The sequence below is a fragment of the Triplophysa rosa genome, linkage group LG7, assembly GCF_024868665.1.
Source record: "Triplophysa rosa linkage group LG7, Trosa_1v2, whole genome shotgun sequence".
Classification (NCBI taxonomy): domain Eukaryota; kingdom Metazoa; phylum Chordata; class Actinopteri; order Cypriniformes; family Nemacheilidae; genus Triplophysa; species Triplophysa rosa.
Genome location: NC_079896.1, coordinates 6863591 through 6877527, shown reverse-complemented (window position 1 = coordinate 6877527; position 13937 = coordinate 6863591). Strand labels below are relative to the sequence as shown.

The following is a 13937-nucleotide window of genomic DNA, read 5'->3' as shown; positions in this document are numbered from 1 at the left end:
GAAGAAAGAAAGTCATATAGGTTTGGAATGACGTGAGGGTGAGTAAATGATGACGGATTTTTCATTGTGGTGGATCTATTCCTTTACCATAACTATTACATTGGCAATACTGTGGTATTCCTCTAAGTAACTTGTAAATACATCAGGAATAGTATTCAAACAGTATCACGGTAGTTATGAAACTTTCATGGTATTACCATATGTAGTAAAGTCGCAGTCATTTTTAGTGCTTTCACAATACACAGGATTTCAATACAACTTCACAGAAATCATACTTTAGTGTTTTAATTATCTTAGAGTCCCTGTTGAGCACTTCAGTAAAACTTTCTTAATGCTCCAATGCTTTTTTGTCTTTAGGCCCCTAGTGAGCTAGCCAAGGGCAATGAACAGATACTTAATAGTGTAGGGAAAAAAACAGGCTCAGCTGGGGAAGGGTGGAGGCAGTTTTCCTCTGGCTCTATACAGAGCTTAAATATTATGCTTAGAGTAAATGCTATTGCCAAAGAACTTTTTTGTAAGGAAGAAAAATAATAGTTTACATTTTCAGAAGAAATTTTGAGCGATGCCTGTGAAAAATGATTAAACAAATAGGGCACAATACAATGAAACAAAGCCACACTCAAAGTCAGCATGAAACAAAGTTGTGGGGATATTTTCTTCTAGATTGTGACGTATATCTAAGTGAATGGAATGACGAAAAATGTAGGGCAGGGTTTGACTTTGTCCTTTGGGAATTCATTGGATTGCTGCCATTTGGAAGCATGCTATCCGAGTCCGGAGTCCCAGTTATTGTTTTTTATAAAATATTATTAAGGCACATGAATTTCTAAAGAAGAAATAATGACCTGCATAGATAAATCATAGAAATCACAGCGATATTTCTTAAATATAGAAAGTTTCCCTTTTTTTCATGGTGGATAACCTTTAACCTTCAGATGGCTTACTTATAGAAGTCTGCGCAAAATGAGCGGGGATATGAAATAGTATTTCAACATCAAAAACACTGTATGAGCGAAAGTAATTAGCAAGCACCAGTATGAATGAATAAAATAACGAAATAAAAACTGTAGAGACAGATGGCAGCGCATAAACAAAAAGATCATCAAAGGTTTCCGAATTCAAATCAGTTACACTACAAGCGTAATGCTCTCAACAGTCATTTCAATCATATTTCCATGAGCATTTCAATCCAATTGATTAGCGCTGATTATTCATGAGTCGCTTCCACAATGGCTTTGTGTGACTTAAACACATTAGATATGGAGCTCATGCCCTTTCTCATAATGCTGTGATGCTCAGAATCTGCCTTCGGCCTGGGATTTAATTAAGAAAATTACCAGCAATGTGGATTTGAAGGCAGAAGAGTTTGCTGTTAAGTGGATTAATCATTCTAAGAAAGAGGATGGCTCTTGATCAGAGGGAACAAGGAGGCATGTTTGCCATGCGTCGTGCATTCGTGTCAATATACGTCTTGCTTAAGATGAGCATGTGAACTTTCTTATGAAAACTCATAATGCTGGCTGTCGCTCAAATTCACTTAGACTAGACATCTGTTTAACATCAACCTGCTGTCAACAATCTATCAATACATCCTATGAGCTGCCTTCAAATTGATATTATAGATATTTTACATGATTGAGAGGCAAAAAAACACAGAAATAAAGATTGATAGTAACATAAAGAAATAGAGGGAGAATGGGATACGATTATCAGTAACCTTGTTTGCAGGTATCTGGCAGCTTCTGCTCAAACTAGACCCAATCCGAGTTAAAGGTAACCCTGAATATTAGGGATGCACCGATATGTAAATTTTTGGCCGATAACCGATAATTAATAAACACTGGAAGTCGATAATCGATATATTGGCCAATATACAGTATCTAAATATTAATATAACATTATCTGAGACTGAAACAAAAGGCAAAAAGTGGACAGCTGCTTTTATTTGAAAACATTCACTGCAGAAAACAAGGTAACCATTTTCTTTTCCCCAGAAAATCATGAACCAAGCCTACTTTACAGTAACTAAAGATTCTTTAACTTTTAAACTTTTCTGCTATGTTTATTTAATAAACAAATTATAGATGTTCTTCCAGAGCAACCCAGTAAAAATGTTTTTAATAGCCACATGTCTAACATGTGTCAAGACAGAAAGCATTCAGACAGCAATCGGCTTTAAAAAAATATGCTTTTGTTCTTATAATTTACACATTCATAAATATCTACATTCTGTACCTACATTAACAATGTTTTGCTTATAAGTAAGTGAATGATCATGACAGAACGACAGTATTGTACTGGATTTTAACTGTGAGTTGTGCAGTTGAAGTGGTTTAACCAGAGAAAATGATCCATAATTTATCGGCTATAATTTATCGGCCTAAATTTTATTATTGGCCGATACCGATAACACTCAAAATAAACATTTATCGGCCAATACCGATATGGACGATAATTTATCGTGCATCCCTACTGAATATTAAAGTATTTCTTGGTTCAATGACTTGAAGTCTTAAATCCATGATTTTGGCTTCCCCTACAATACAATTAACAGAAGCAACAGGGCAGAAAGGCACTTTCAGGGCAAAGCGGAGTTACAGTCTTGAGAGGTACAATCAAGACATGGGTGTCACTTTGTTTAAACAAGGGGGGACTATCTGGAAGGAGGCAAATAAAGTATTTTTTTATGAAAATGTTAAAACCACATATCATTAACTCACTACACTGTGAAAATTCCTGCTCCATGAACATTTGTGTGTATTTTGTTTTGTGATTTTACTGAAATTTACAGAGCAGCAAACAAACAAAACATCTGAAAAACGACAAATTCCAGCCCCTCACCGGCTCTTCGCTCTTGTTATAAGCCACTAATTCCATTTAAAAGTTGGAGACGCTGCATCTGTACACATCGAGCTATTAAAAGGCAACATCAAAAAGTGGCGAGACGTACGGTAAATGACGCTTATGGTTACAGCAACAACTGCAAAAAAATATAATAGTGTATAAGAAACATATTCATACAGTATATATATGACTCATCTGTTGACAGTGAAAGAATGAATGGATTCATCTATTTATTAATGGACAGACTATCCATTTACTCTCCCACACATTTTTACTCACCGATGCTCTTTTAACTTATAAGTTCACACATTGTAGCCGCAGTACGAGATTATTACACTCTGCCAACAACACAACACTGACTTTACAAAGTAATTTGTTCCCAAGCCAGAAAGTGTTATTTTATGAAATATGTAAAGAGTAGAGGGAAAGTAATAAAACACACTTTAACAGGATTGAATATCGTCGCTGTCGAGTGGAAACCTCATATCTCTGTGTTTCATGATTTTTTTTCATAAATCATTGCTATGAGGCAATCTTCATATTTGTCTGTGGGTTTTGGAAAGTTTCGTCCATTTTCTGAAAAGTAGCAGTTTTGATACAAGGTTTCCGCCCAACAGTGATGATATGGTACTTCGCAGTTTACAGCCTAGGGAAAGAGAGTAAATTGAAGAGTGTGAGAAACTAGGGAATAAAGATTGATGTAAAGATGTAAGTTATGTGTTTGTGATTGTTTTTTGACATTTCTAATAACAACAAAGTAAGAGCAAGCAAAAGCTGAGAGAAGAGAATGCAGAACACGAAGACAAATTTCACTTAAATCACATTTAAATGCCTCATAATTTTAATCAAAAACCTTTTGAACCTACAATAATCGTGCACCTTAATTTACAAAAAATATTTTTTTCTGAGCTTTTTATTTTGGAAAAGTTGTCTTCATCTGACATTTGCATGAGATAAATTCACCCTGCATCTTAAAGTGATAGTTCACCCAAAAATGAAAAATTCTGTCATCATTTATCCACCCTATAAATGTAATTTCAAACCTGTATTACTTTCTTTCTTCTGCAAGAACACAAAAGAAGATATTTTAAAAAATGTTGTTAACCAAACAGTGACGGCACCTATTCACTTGTATTGGTTTTGTGACTATACAATAGAAGTGAATGGGTGCCGGTGCTATTCGGTTTTGAACATCCAACATAAAAAGCTCATCTGTCCTTGAGAGACCTATACTGGTATAACACATCTTCAAATCATCTATAAAAACACACCTGGTACAGGAAATGTTAAACATGCAGAAGCGCAATTAGGATAAATGCGATGACAATGATGACTGAAAATAATATTTGTGAAAATGACATCAATGTTAATTATGATAATGATGAACAACAACATCTCCGGCAGGGACGATGAGAATATTAGCGAGGCAGTGGATGGTATGAATGTTAAACAGTGGTAAACAAATACTGCTGTGACATCTCTGGAACGGCTTTGTTTGCCTGTACATCAGAGGAAGTGAATTCCACAAGCGGGATTTTGAAGAGTTTGGTTGCCAGGCAACAGCTGCGAATGTGTTTGGTCAGGTGGAAGTGTGACCCTGTAAGAGAAGAGAGGATCTCTCTAATCTAACTCTGATCCTTCACCCCAGCTGACGGAGAACTCTCTTGCTCATCTTCTCTCTCTCCCAGACAAGGTCTTTCCTTTTATGAGCACTTTAGGTGGCATCAAAGTCTCTAGCCACCATCACTGCACTCTTAACAACCTCTCAATCAATGATTTACAGATTATAATCATTTAAATTGGGAAGTTTAATGTGGCTTTAGTGTGTCAAAAGTATCTAACCAGGGTAATATTTTGTTTAAAGGTCCAGTGTGTGAAATTCAGCATCATCTAGTGGTGAGGCTGCAAACTGCAACCAACTGCTCACTCCACCCTGCTTTTATGCTTTTGCATAATTAAGGGCGTGGCCACTTGAGAGTCAAGTGGTTTCACCAACCAGACGCGCGGTGTCACGCCAAGATGGCAACGACCGGCCCCGCCCACTGTAGGCTTCGAAGTTGCTCTTCACAAACATATTTGTTTATTAGCTTATTACGTTTAATATGATTCGTTCAAAGCCACAGATTCATTAACAATAATTGCCTCGCCTAAAGGACGATTTGATTTATGTGAACGCCAGCCCAGCAGGTTGGAATAATGCTCAGAATTCTTGTGGATTAAACATCTTCGATGACATTCATTGCCATGGATTTTATTGGGTTACAAGAAAAGGTAGGATATGGATTTAATTGAGAACTGTACTGATTTTATGTGTGATCATGCTACATGCTACGCTGTCACAGCATTGGAGTCAAATCTTGCAACTAGTGTGCAGACCCAGACTGTCACGGCACAGTAACTTCATATTGACGCACAGCTAAACAAAGGCAGAGTACTGTAACTCAATAAGAGCGTTCCAAAACAAAGTCAAAGAGCGGTAACTAGTGTTACAGTGTTCTGCCTTGGTTTCCTTTGGGCTTTTGGAAGTTACTGTTAAGACAACGCATTATTTTCTCGAAAAAACTATGAAATTGACTCAAGATACTTATGCAAGTGATGAAGGAAGTCTTGAATATCCCAAAAATATCAATAACTCATTTTCGACCAAAATCGAAGTTACGGTATTTTGCCTTTGCACAGCAGTGTTGTTGCCAGTGTGAATCAATCAGTACAGGACCCTCAGGCAACATGTTACTTGGTCTGATAACAAAATGCAGGCAACAATCAACAATTAACATACAGTACATCTTTGAGCATTTTGTCAGATAAAAAGTTAAACCTTACTTGGTTATCATTAGGTTAAATTACATTAGAACCATAATTATAAGCAGAGACATGTTCAAACAAAAAACATGTAGGTCATGATAGTTAAAGAAATAGTTCACCTTCAAAATTCAAATTCTGTCATTATTTACACGCCCTTTTGTCATTTCAAACCTGTATGACTTTCTTTCTTCTGCAGAACACAAAAGAAGATATTTAAAAAATTGTTGGTAACAGGAAATCATTGGTCCCCAATGACATGCATTGGATTTGTGTCCATACAATAGAAGTAAATGGCAACCAACGGTTTTTGGAACTATTCCTTTAAAAGTGGGGTTGTTTCGTTTTGGGTTAATTAAATGCCTGCTTTGGTTTGGATGGGGAAAAAAGTGGTATTAATATTTTGATTAAATTTGCACATGCAAACACTGTACACATTAGGAAAAGAATTACAAAAGAATCCAATTACAATTCTGCTACACCTGCGTCTCTGTTTAACAATGTGAGTCACTTGAGTGTGGTGAATCATCAGCTGTACTAAATTAAACTCACTGTCAGAAAACACAAGTAAACACAGCCTGTGAGCACAGTACTGTACATGTGTACATCCAGATCCTTTTGAACACATTGTACCAAGTTTACATTTGTCTCAGTACCCAAAATCAGCCCACCGAAAAGTCTACTGGACTGAAAGCTCAACACAATACATTCATGGTTCTTTAGCAAGCTCAGGGAAATACAGTAAATCTGAAAATATCTGTCAGCGGACCCAGGCCTTCCCAATAGAGAAGAAAAACATTATCAACACTCATTATTTGCATTTACATGTAATCGTTTAGCAGATGCTTTTATCCAAAGTGATTTACAAATGAGAAATATCACAATTTCTCACAATAGCCCAAAAAGTATACTTTATGTTATTAATGCACCAGCACCAGCACCCATTCACTTGCATTGGTTTTGTGTCCATACAATAGAAGTGAGTGGGTGCCAGTGCTGTTCGGTTAACAACTTTCTTCAAAATGCCTTCTTTTGTGTTCTGCGGAAGAAAGAAATTCATACAGGTTTGAAATGACAAGAAGGTGAGAAAATGATGAGAGAATTTTTATTTTTGGGTGAACTATCCCTTTAAGATCACAATGAAAGTTTTAAGAGTTGGCAACAGTGGCACAGAAACAAGAATTCCATCACGGGGGCCATTCCAAGCCTATATATACAGTTGTTCAATACTGTTCACACACAGTTGTACTGTACAACAGAAAATAACTAGAAGGTCGGCTAAAAGATCGAGAGCCTGCCATGGTGTCAGGGTGACATTTTCATAAAATTTCCTCAAGACCAAAGCGCTGAGAATGAATGAATCGTGGGAAGATCTCTTACATGATAATTGTGTTCCCAGAGGTAACAGTGATCTTTAAGGACTTTATAGTTCACATGCACACCGCTTGGTATGGCCCACATACAAGTTTAACCAGAAACCCTTTAACCTTCATGAAGTTTATAATGGACCCCAAGACACTGAAACCCTTTTCCAGGTGTACTATAGAGAACATTCTACAAGAGCGGCATAACACAGCAGGGTGGTGAGGTCGACTGAATACATCACCGGGGGTGTTCTGCCTAAACTGCAGGATATCCAAAAATTTCTCATCCCCCATTGACTCCCATAGTATTTATTTTCCCTATGGCAGTAAATGGGGGATGTGATCTGTTTGGTTACAAAATTTTTGGTTAACTATGCATTTAAATGCATATAGCCCACAGCTAATAACTAAAAAGTTAGTTTGGGTTACATTAAGACACCAATTGGTCTGATAATATATACCCAGCTGCCCAAACTGTAAAAAATAATGTTATAATGTTATCGCAGACTGATGAAGAGGAAAGAAAAACGTGTGAAATCAGACAATAGGACCAAGAGCATCATTTCCTGCCTACAAATCAATAATTCAGTGCAATTCAAGTTTGATTTCACGAACGTGATATGAAACATACATAAGAGAGTGTGAGCAAACTCCAGCAACAAACAAAGCCATGTCTTATGAAATGTCTTTTTTTCCTCTCTTTCAAGGGAATAAACATTTGGCAGAACAAGAGATGGAGGAAATCCAAGAGCTGAGTATAACTAGGACGTAGGAGAACATTGTAATTTGTTTAGCATAAAATGTATTACTAAACTAATGACAATATCACATTAATGCATGTTAATGTGCAACTGTAACCGGTGAAATTAGTTATTTTGTTTTTAATGGGTCTTAATTAATACAATAAAGTATATTTTCACCATCTCTTTTAGTTACACGACAAACCAAACCTTAAGCTTTCTTTGTAGCGATACCTGCAAAACAATGCAAATATGCACGCATTGCATGTAAACCAGAAGACATCCATCTAGCTCTGATGTTCTGTCAAACAGATGATACATGTTTCAGATTTGTGTGTTGGGGCTATGCTTTTGAGGAGACACTTTGGAACAGCACCTTCATAAATAGCTGCCAGGCAAATACATGCAGATTTTATGAGAGAAGCCCCAAATACCAACCTCAACCAAAATAACATTTCCATCATCAGACTCTCTCTCTCGCTGTCCGTCACTCTCTCTCCCACCCTAAAAGCTTCTTTAGCTTTGTCTGTGTGCTGTCAAAGTCCCCCATTTTATCACTCCACAGGGACAGGAATCAATAAAGAAAAGTGAGGTCTTAACACAGGAACATCTAAAAGTCTGAAGCAACCTCCTGCCTGTTTCATTGGACTCCAAACAGCTAATAGTGACTCAAGTCTGCTGTCAGCCAAGTCTTTACCCTGTTCTCATTGTCAGCGATACACTACTTCTGAAATGTTTGCAAATACTGAGCAATACATAATGAAAAATTAAGAGACCATTCAAATATTTTTTATCAGCATTTCTAGATGTATTATGTCCATTCCAGTCCAGTGTCTGTTGAATTTCAACAAATTCAAACCTTTAGTGACATTAAGTCATCCAGGTTATCACACAAAAAAGAATTCTTGAACTTCTTCTAAATACATGTCCAAATATTACTGTTGTATTGTTTAAAAGTGAACATATACTTGTTTTCTTTGCAGTATTTTTGGTCTGAAAAAGTACAGAGCATCTTTTCTGTTATTTTGACCTGTTTCTACAGTTTTCATTTTCTGCAAATAAATGCAAATAGAAACAATATTTTTTATTTGAAATTTGGTAGAATATTGTTGGTAGTTCACAGAATGAAACAAAAATGATAATTTTACCTAAACACATACCTACAAATAGTACATTTTAAAAAACATACAAAGTCATCTTTAAACGGTCTCTTAATATTTTTCTGAGGCTGTATATTTTCAACCCAGCTTTGGGTCAGAAAGGGACAAACCCAGTCGCTGGGTTAAATTAACCCAGAAAACAACCCAGCATTTTAGGTTGAAACAACCCAGTAATTTGACAACCGAATGGGTTGGGTTCGTCCCTCATTGACTCAATGCTAGATTAAAAATAACCCAGAATTTTTTTGTGTATGCGTGGATTATTTACACATTAAGAAAACAGTGCTTTAGCCCCCTCTCTTTCTTTCTACCTGAAAGGAAACTACAACACTGTTGCTTTAAATTAATTCCTATGAAATTCACACAGTCGGATTTCCATGACACACACGCTCTGATGCATGTTTTTCTGATCAAATCAATGTGGTCCACTGCTGAAAAGGTGTAGTTTTGTAAAAGTGCTTGTTCATAAAATAATACATTTGACAAGAAAAATGAGAAAGACAGCAATAGCAGTAAAAAATATAATTCTAAATGAGGAATTTATACTGTATCTGTAGTACAGAAACAATTAACACTTATTATGACTAAAAATAATAATTACGTCATCAGCAAACAACGCAAAATATCAGGAAAGTAAAGCTAGCTGAACAAATCTAAGCGTATTGTTGTATTGCAAAAAGAAACATTGAACATTTCTGACAGAAAATGGCACAGTTCAGGGATTCCCCATTGACGTGCTTTAGAAGAGACAGCTACAAGATGATTCTCACCCACACCAGCCCTTTAGAGAGAATACCACTTGGCTGCCCTAAATGCAAAAGATGCCTTGTGTGGAAAAGATAAAATAAAAAGGAAACCAAACTATAGAGAAAATATGAAACAGGAAAGTGATGGATTTTCTATACAGTGATAAAGGGAAATTTCTGTTTGACTGTTTCTTCATATCTCTCTCTCACTTTCTCTCTTCCTCTCAGTCAGTTTTTCTGCATTATTAATGCATTCCTTGTCCCTGCGCGGCCACTGCAGTAATTATGCTCCTGAAACCTTAAGAAAAAATTAACATTTCTCTATCTGTTTCTATCTCACAGAGTGAGTCATATACTCACAACAACAACCATCTTACTGCCACTTATTTTAATATTTACATGACATTTATGCATTTGGCAGACGCTTTTATCCAAAGCGACTTACATTGCATTGTATTATACATTTGTTTTTGACTATGTGCAATCCCCTGGGATCGAACCCATGACATTGGCAGTGCTAGTGCCATGCTCTAACCGCTGAGCCACAGGAAAGCAATATTAAAGCGATGGTTCCCCAAAAGTGATTTTTTTTCATCATTTACTCACCCTCTTGACATTTCAAACCTGTATGACTTTCTTTCTTAAGCAGAACACAAAAGAAGATATTTTGAACAATGTTGTTAACTGGTACCCATTCATTTGCATTGGTTTTGTGTCCATACAATAGAAGTGAATGGGGACCGGCGTTGTTCGGTTACCAACTTTCTTCAAAAAATCTTCTTTTGCATTCTGCAGAAGAAAGAAAGTCATACAGGTTTAAAATGACAGGAGGGTGAGTAAATGATGACATCATTTAAATTTTTGGGTGAACTATCCTTAATTTTACATACATAATTAGGAGAATAAATAAAAAGCATTTATTAAAAAGCATCTAATTATCTGTCAAAGATGATTATAATTTCAAACTGATGCAAGAACTAGATTTTTAAGGAATATGTGTTGGAAAATGAGCAGTCTCAATCACAATGCTTCTTCAGCGTTTGAGTACTTCCATGCAGTGCAGATATTTAGTAACAAATCGATGTTGTTTATTTTCTTCTAATTAGCATTTCTCAGTCTCTCTCTCCTTCATATTGAAATCCTCAGAGAGCAGATATGTGTGGAGCATGATCAAGCTGTCACTGTCTTCATTCCTTAAAGCTAACATCTGCAGCACGTCTGCCGGAGAGCGTCAGGAAAGACAGAGACTCGCCACATGGTTGGCGGAGAATTGGATGGGTTGAACATATGGATGACAGGTATCCAGACACCACAGTGCATTGCTTTATCTCATTAAATGACTGCGAAATTGTCTTACTAAATGCCACATAAACCCACAGAAAAAACAGTGAGAGCTAAATCGGGTTGTGTTAAATTTAAAGGTAAAGTGTACGTTTTTTACAGTTATGTACTTTCTTCTACCCACAAAGACATGTAAGCCATCTGTAGGTTGATTTTTCAATGTAAACAATTGTGATATTGTTACTATTAATATTTTTGCAATTCCATTTGTCATATGTGAAATCAGATTACCAGATATAGTGTGACATGAAATTGCGATGGATTGCCAATAGTTTCTAAAATAAGAAACATAAATACCTGTATGGACACATCACTGTAGGAACCTCCGATCACTCCCGATATAGCGAGCGGAACGTCATCATGGATAGCATAGGATCCATCCGGGCACGTGTACTCGCTATCGTCGACTTTCGTCAGCGATGCGCGCACGAACTCTAGCGACTGCTCAAGCGCATATGTGTCTTTAGAGCAAGTGTCCAAAATGTGGGCACCTAAAGTGACCCCGGGCAAAATTTGTTCATCTCGATTGATCTCGTCCAGGGCTAGCAGCATTGCCTCCAGTCTCTGAATCCCTCTCTGGGCATTGATACGGCCACAGTCCTGAGCCCCTTCTCCCTTTTGGTGAACAGGAAACAGGCCTCCGATCACTAAGTCACCTTCTATTATGATCTCCTTCTTGGAAATGTCAGTGTTGTAACCAGGGACAGCCAAAGCTTGAGGTGTCCTGGCCAATAGAAGCAACAGTAGAGTGAGATGAAGGGGCCACGATGGGCCGTGACCTCTAAAATGAGCTAACCTGTGGGCCATGGTGTGCAAAGGTCTCTGCTTTACAGGTCAATACCTGTTAAGCAGACGCTGGTCCTTTCGCTTGCTGGAAAGGATTAGTGCTTGTGACGTGCTGAGGGAAGACTTCAGTATTTTCAGTGTGCTTGTAAGCAGGAGTGGGCAAACTCGAGTGTCATTTCCATCTCCCGCTGGTTAGTGATCACGATCTGCGAATCAAACAGAGAGATTGTTTTAGAAGCTGCATTATAAAACAATTAAAGTCTTACCTTTGCCAATGGTCTGTTTAAACCTTTAAGAGTTTTTTCTGGATTATATTTCTGGTTGCAATGGGTCGGATATGCGTGTGGGTGTAGAATAAGCTTGGGGACATGGACACAATACTTCAGAATAAAAGATTTGTTGAGCAAATATGTGCATTATTTTTCATCAAGCAGATGCTTATATAAGCAGAGGCTGTTCTAGGGTCAGTGAATATTGAGGCATGTGTGAATCCTCTGCGAATGTGTATGGAGGCATTTATACATAAAACAAGGCATGTGAGAAGTAAATTGTTATACCGCATCAGCAATAAAATTAGGAAAATCTGAAAAATGATGAACATCTAAACAGCTTGTTTAAAGCATTTCAATTCAGCAGTTACGATAAAAAACTGATCGGAAAACCGCACCATTAGCGTCTGAATTATTCTTTACTTTGAATGAGCAGGGCATATACGCCATCAACCGAGGGACTCCACTTTGGTTTGTTGTGTTGTTTAATTATCCACATTTTGTTTGTCCTGAATTTCTCCGCCTGTCTGGGAATTTCTCTGTAATTTCAATAGACCCCTGGATTTGTTGCTCACAGGGCTGAAGTATGGGCTCCCTATGGACCCCTTTCCCTTCTGGCAATAGTCCATTGAGGGCTTTGTTCATCTGTGTGTTTGAGTGTTTTAAGTGTGTGCGTGTGTGTGTGTGTGTGTGTGTTAGGTTTTGTGCTCAAGGGACAGTGTGATCATTGTAGTGTAAAGCCAGCTCGCCTGAATTCATGTAGAGGATCACTATCAGACGGCTTATAAGCCAACAGCTGTCGCACGCACACAAACACACAGACAGACCTTAGAAGTTAAGGAAATCTCATAGCAATGTTTTTGGCAAAACAAAACAACATATACAAGTTTTTTTATTTCATAGTGAGGACCTTTCTTTACTATTATTGTTTGTACTTTAGCTAAATGATCATTTTGTTCGCCAATAATCAAACCTAATGCTTAGGAACACAATACTGTACTGAAAAAAGAAGAATGGTTTATAAAAGATCCCTGCCGTGCACACACTTGAAGCATGCATGCTAATCTCACACATACTAGGAGGTGTTGAGTCGAGTTTTGAGATGCTGTGAATGATATACAGTAATTATAGGGCTTGTAGCCTCATCTCCTGGAGTGCGAGAAGAGATTGTGTGATAAGATTATTTTTTACGATTACTTTATTTTTACTGTATACCAAAATTTGTCACTGAACAACAAATACACTCAAGAAAAAATTCATGTTTGGTTTAGGGAGATTGAAGAAAGCTGTGTAATTCTCAAACAAGCATTACATTGAAGTATTTCAATGAACTATGTGATATTTAATTCTGATAACATTCATCACTCATTCTAACTACAAATATGTTACATTCCTGCTGTATGGGGTCTCGGAATATCCAGGTAATAGGAACATGATCAAATGCGATTAATTTTAACTAGGGATGCACCGATATGATATGTACATTTTGGCCGATAACGATAACCGGTAATTCTTTAACATTGGAAGCCGATAACCAATAAATATGGCCGATATACAGTATCTAAATATTAATATAAAATTCCCTAAGACTGAAACAAAAGGCAAAAAGTGGTTTTATTGGAAAACATTCACTGCAGAAAACAAGGTAACCAATAGACAACCATTAAACAATATGCTTTTGTTCCTATAATTTACACATTCATAAATACTTTGCCTACATCAACAATGTTTTGCTAATAGCAGGAAGTAAATGATCACGACAGAAAGATAGTACTGCACTGTATTTTAACTGTGAGCAGCGTGCAGCTGAAGAAGTTTAACCAGAGGAAATGATTTATGATTTAATCGGCTATAATATAACGACCTAAATTTTATTATCGGTCGA

At 37.0% G+C, this 13937-nt stretch overlaps 1 protein-coding gene across 1 annotated transcript in view; it reads right to left on the bottom strand.

The window, feature by feature from the left end:
• Positions 1 to 13937, bottom strand: part of grm2a (glutamate receptor, metabotropic 2a) — a 36746-nt gene that overhangs the window by 13073 nt on the left and 9736 nt on the right. Inside the window, exon 2 of the mRNA XM_057338681.1 lies at positions 11295 to 11989. Within this exon, the coding sequence (XP_057194664.1) occupies positions 11295 to 11804 (510 nt within the window). The 5' untranslated portion in view covers positions 11805 to 11989. The remainder of the gene's footprint in view (positions 1 to 11294; positions 11990 to 13937) is intronic.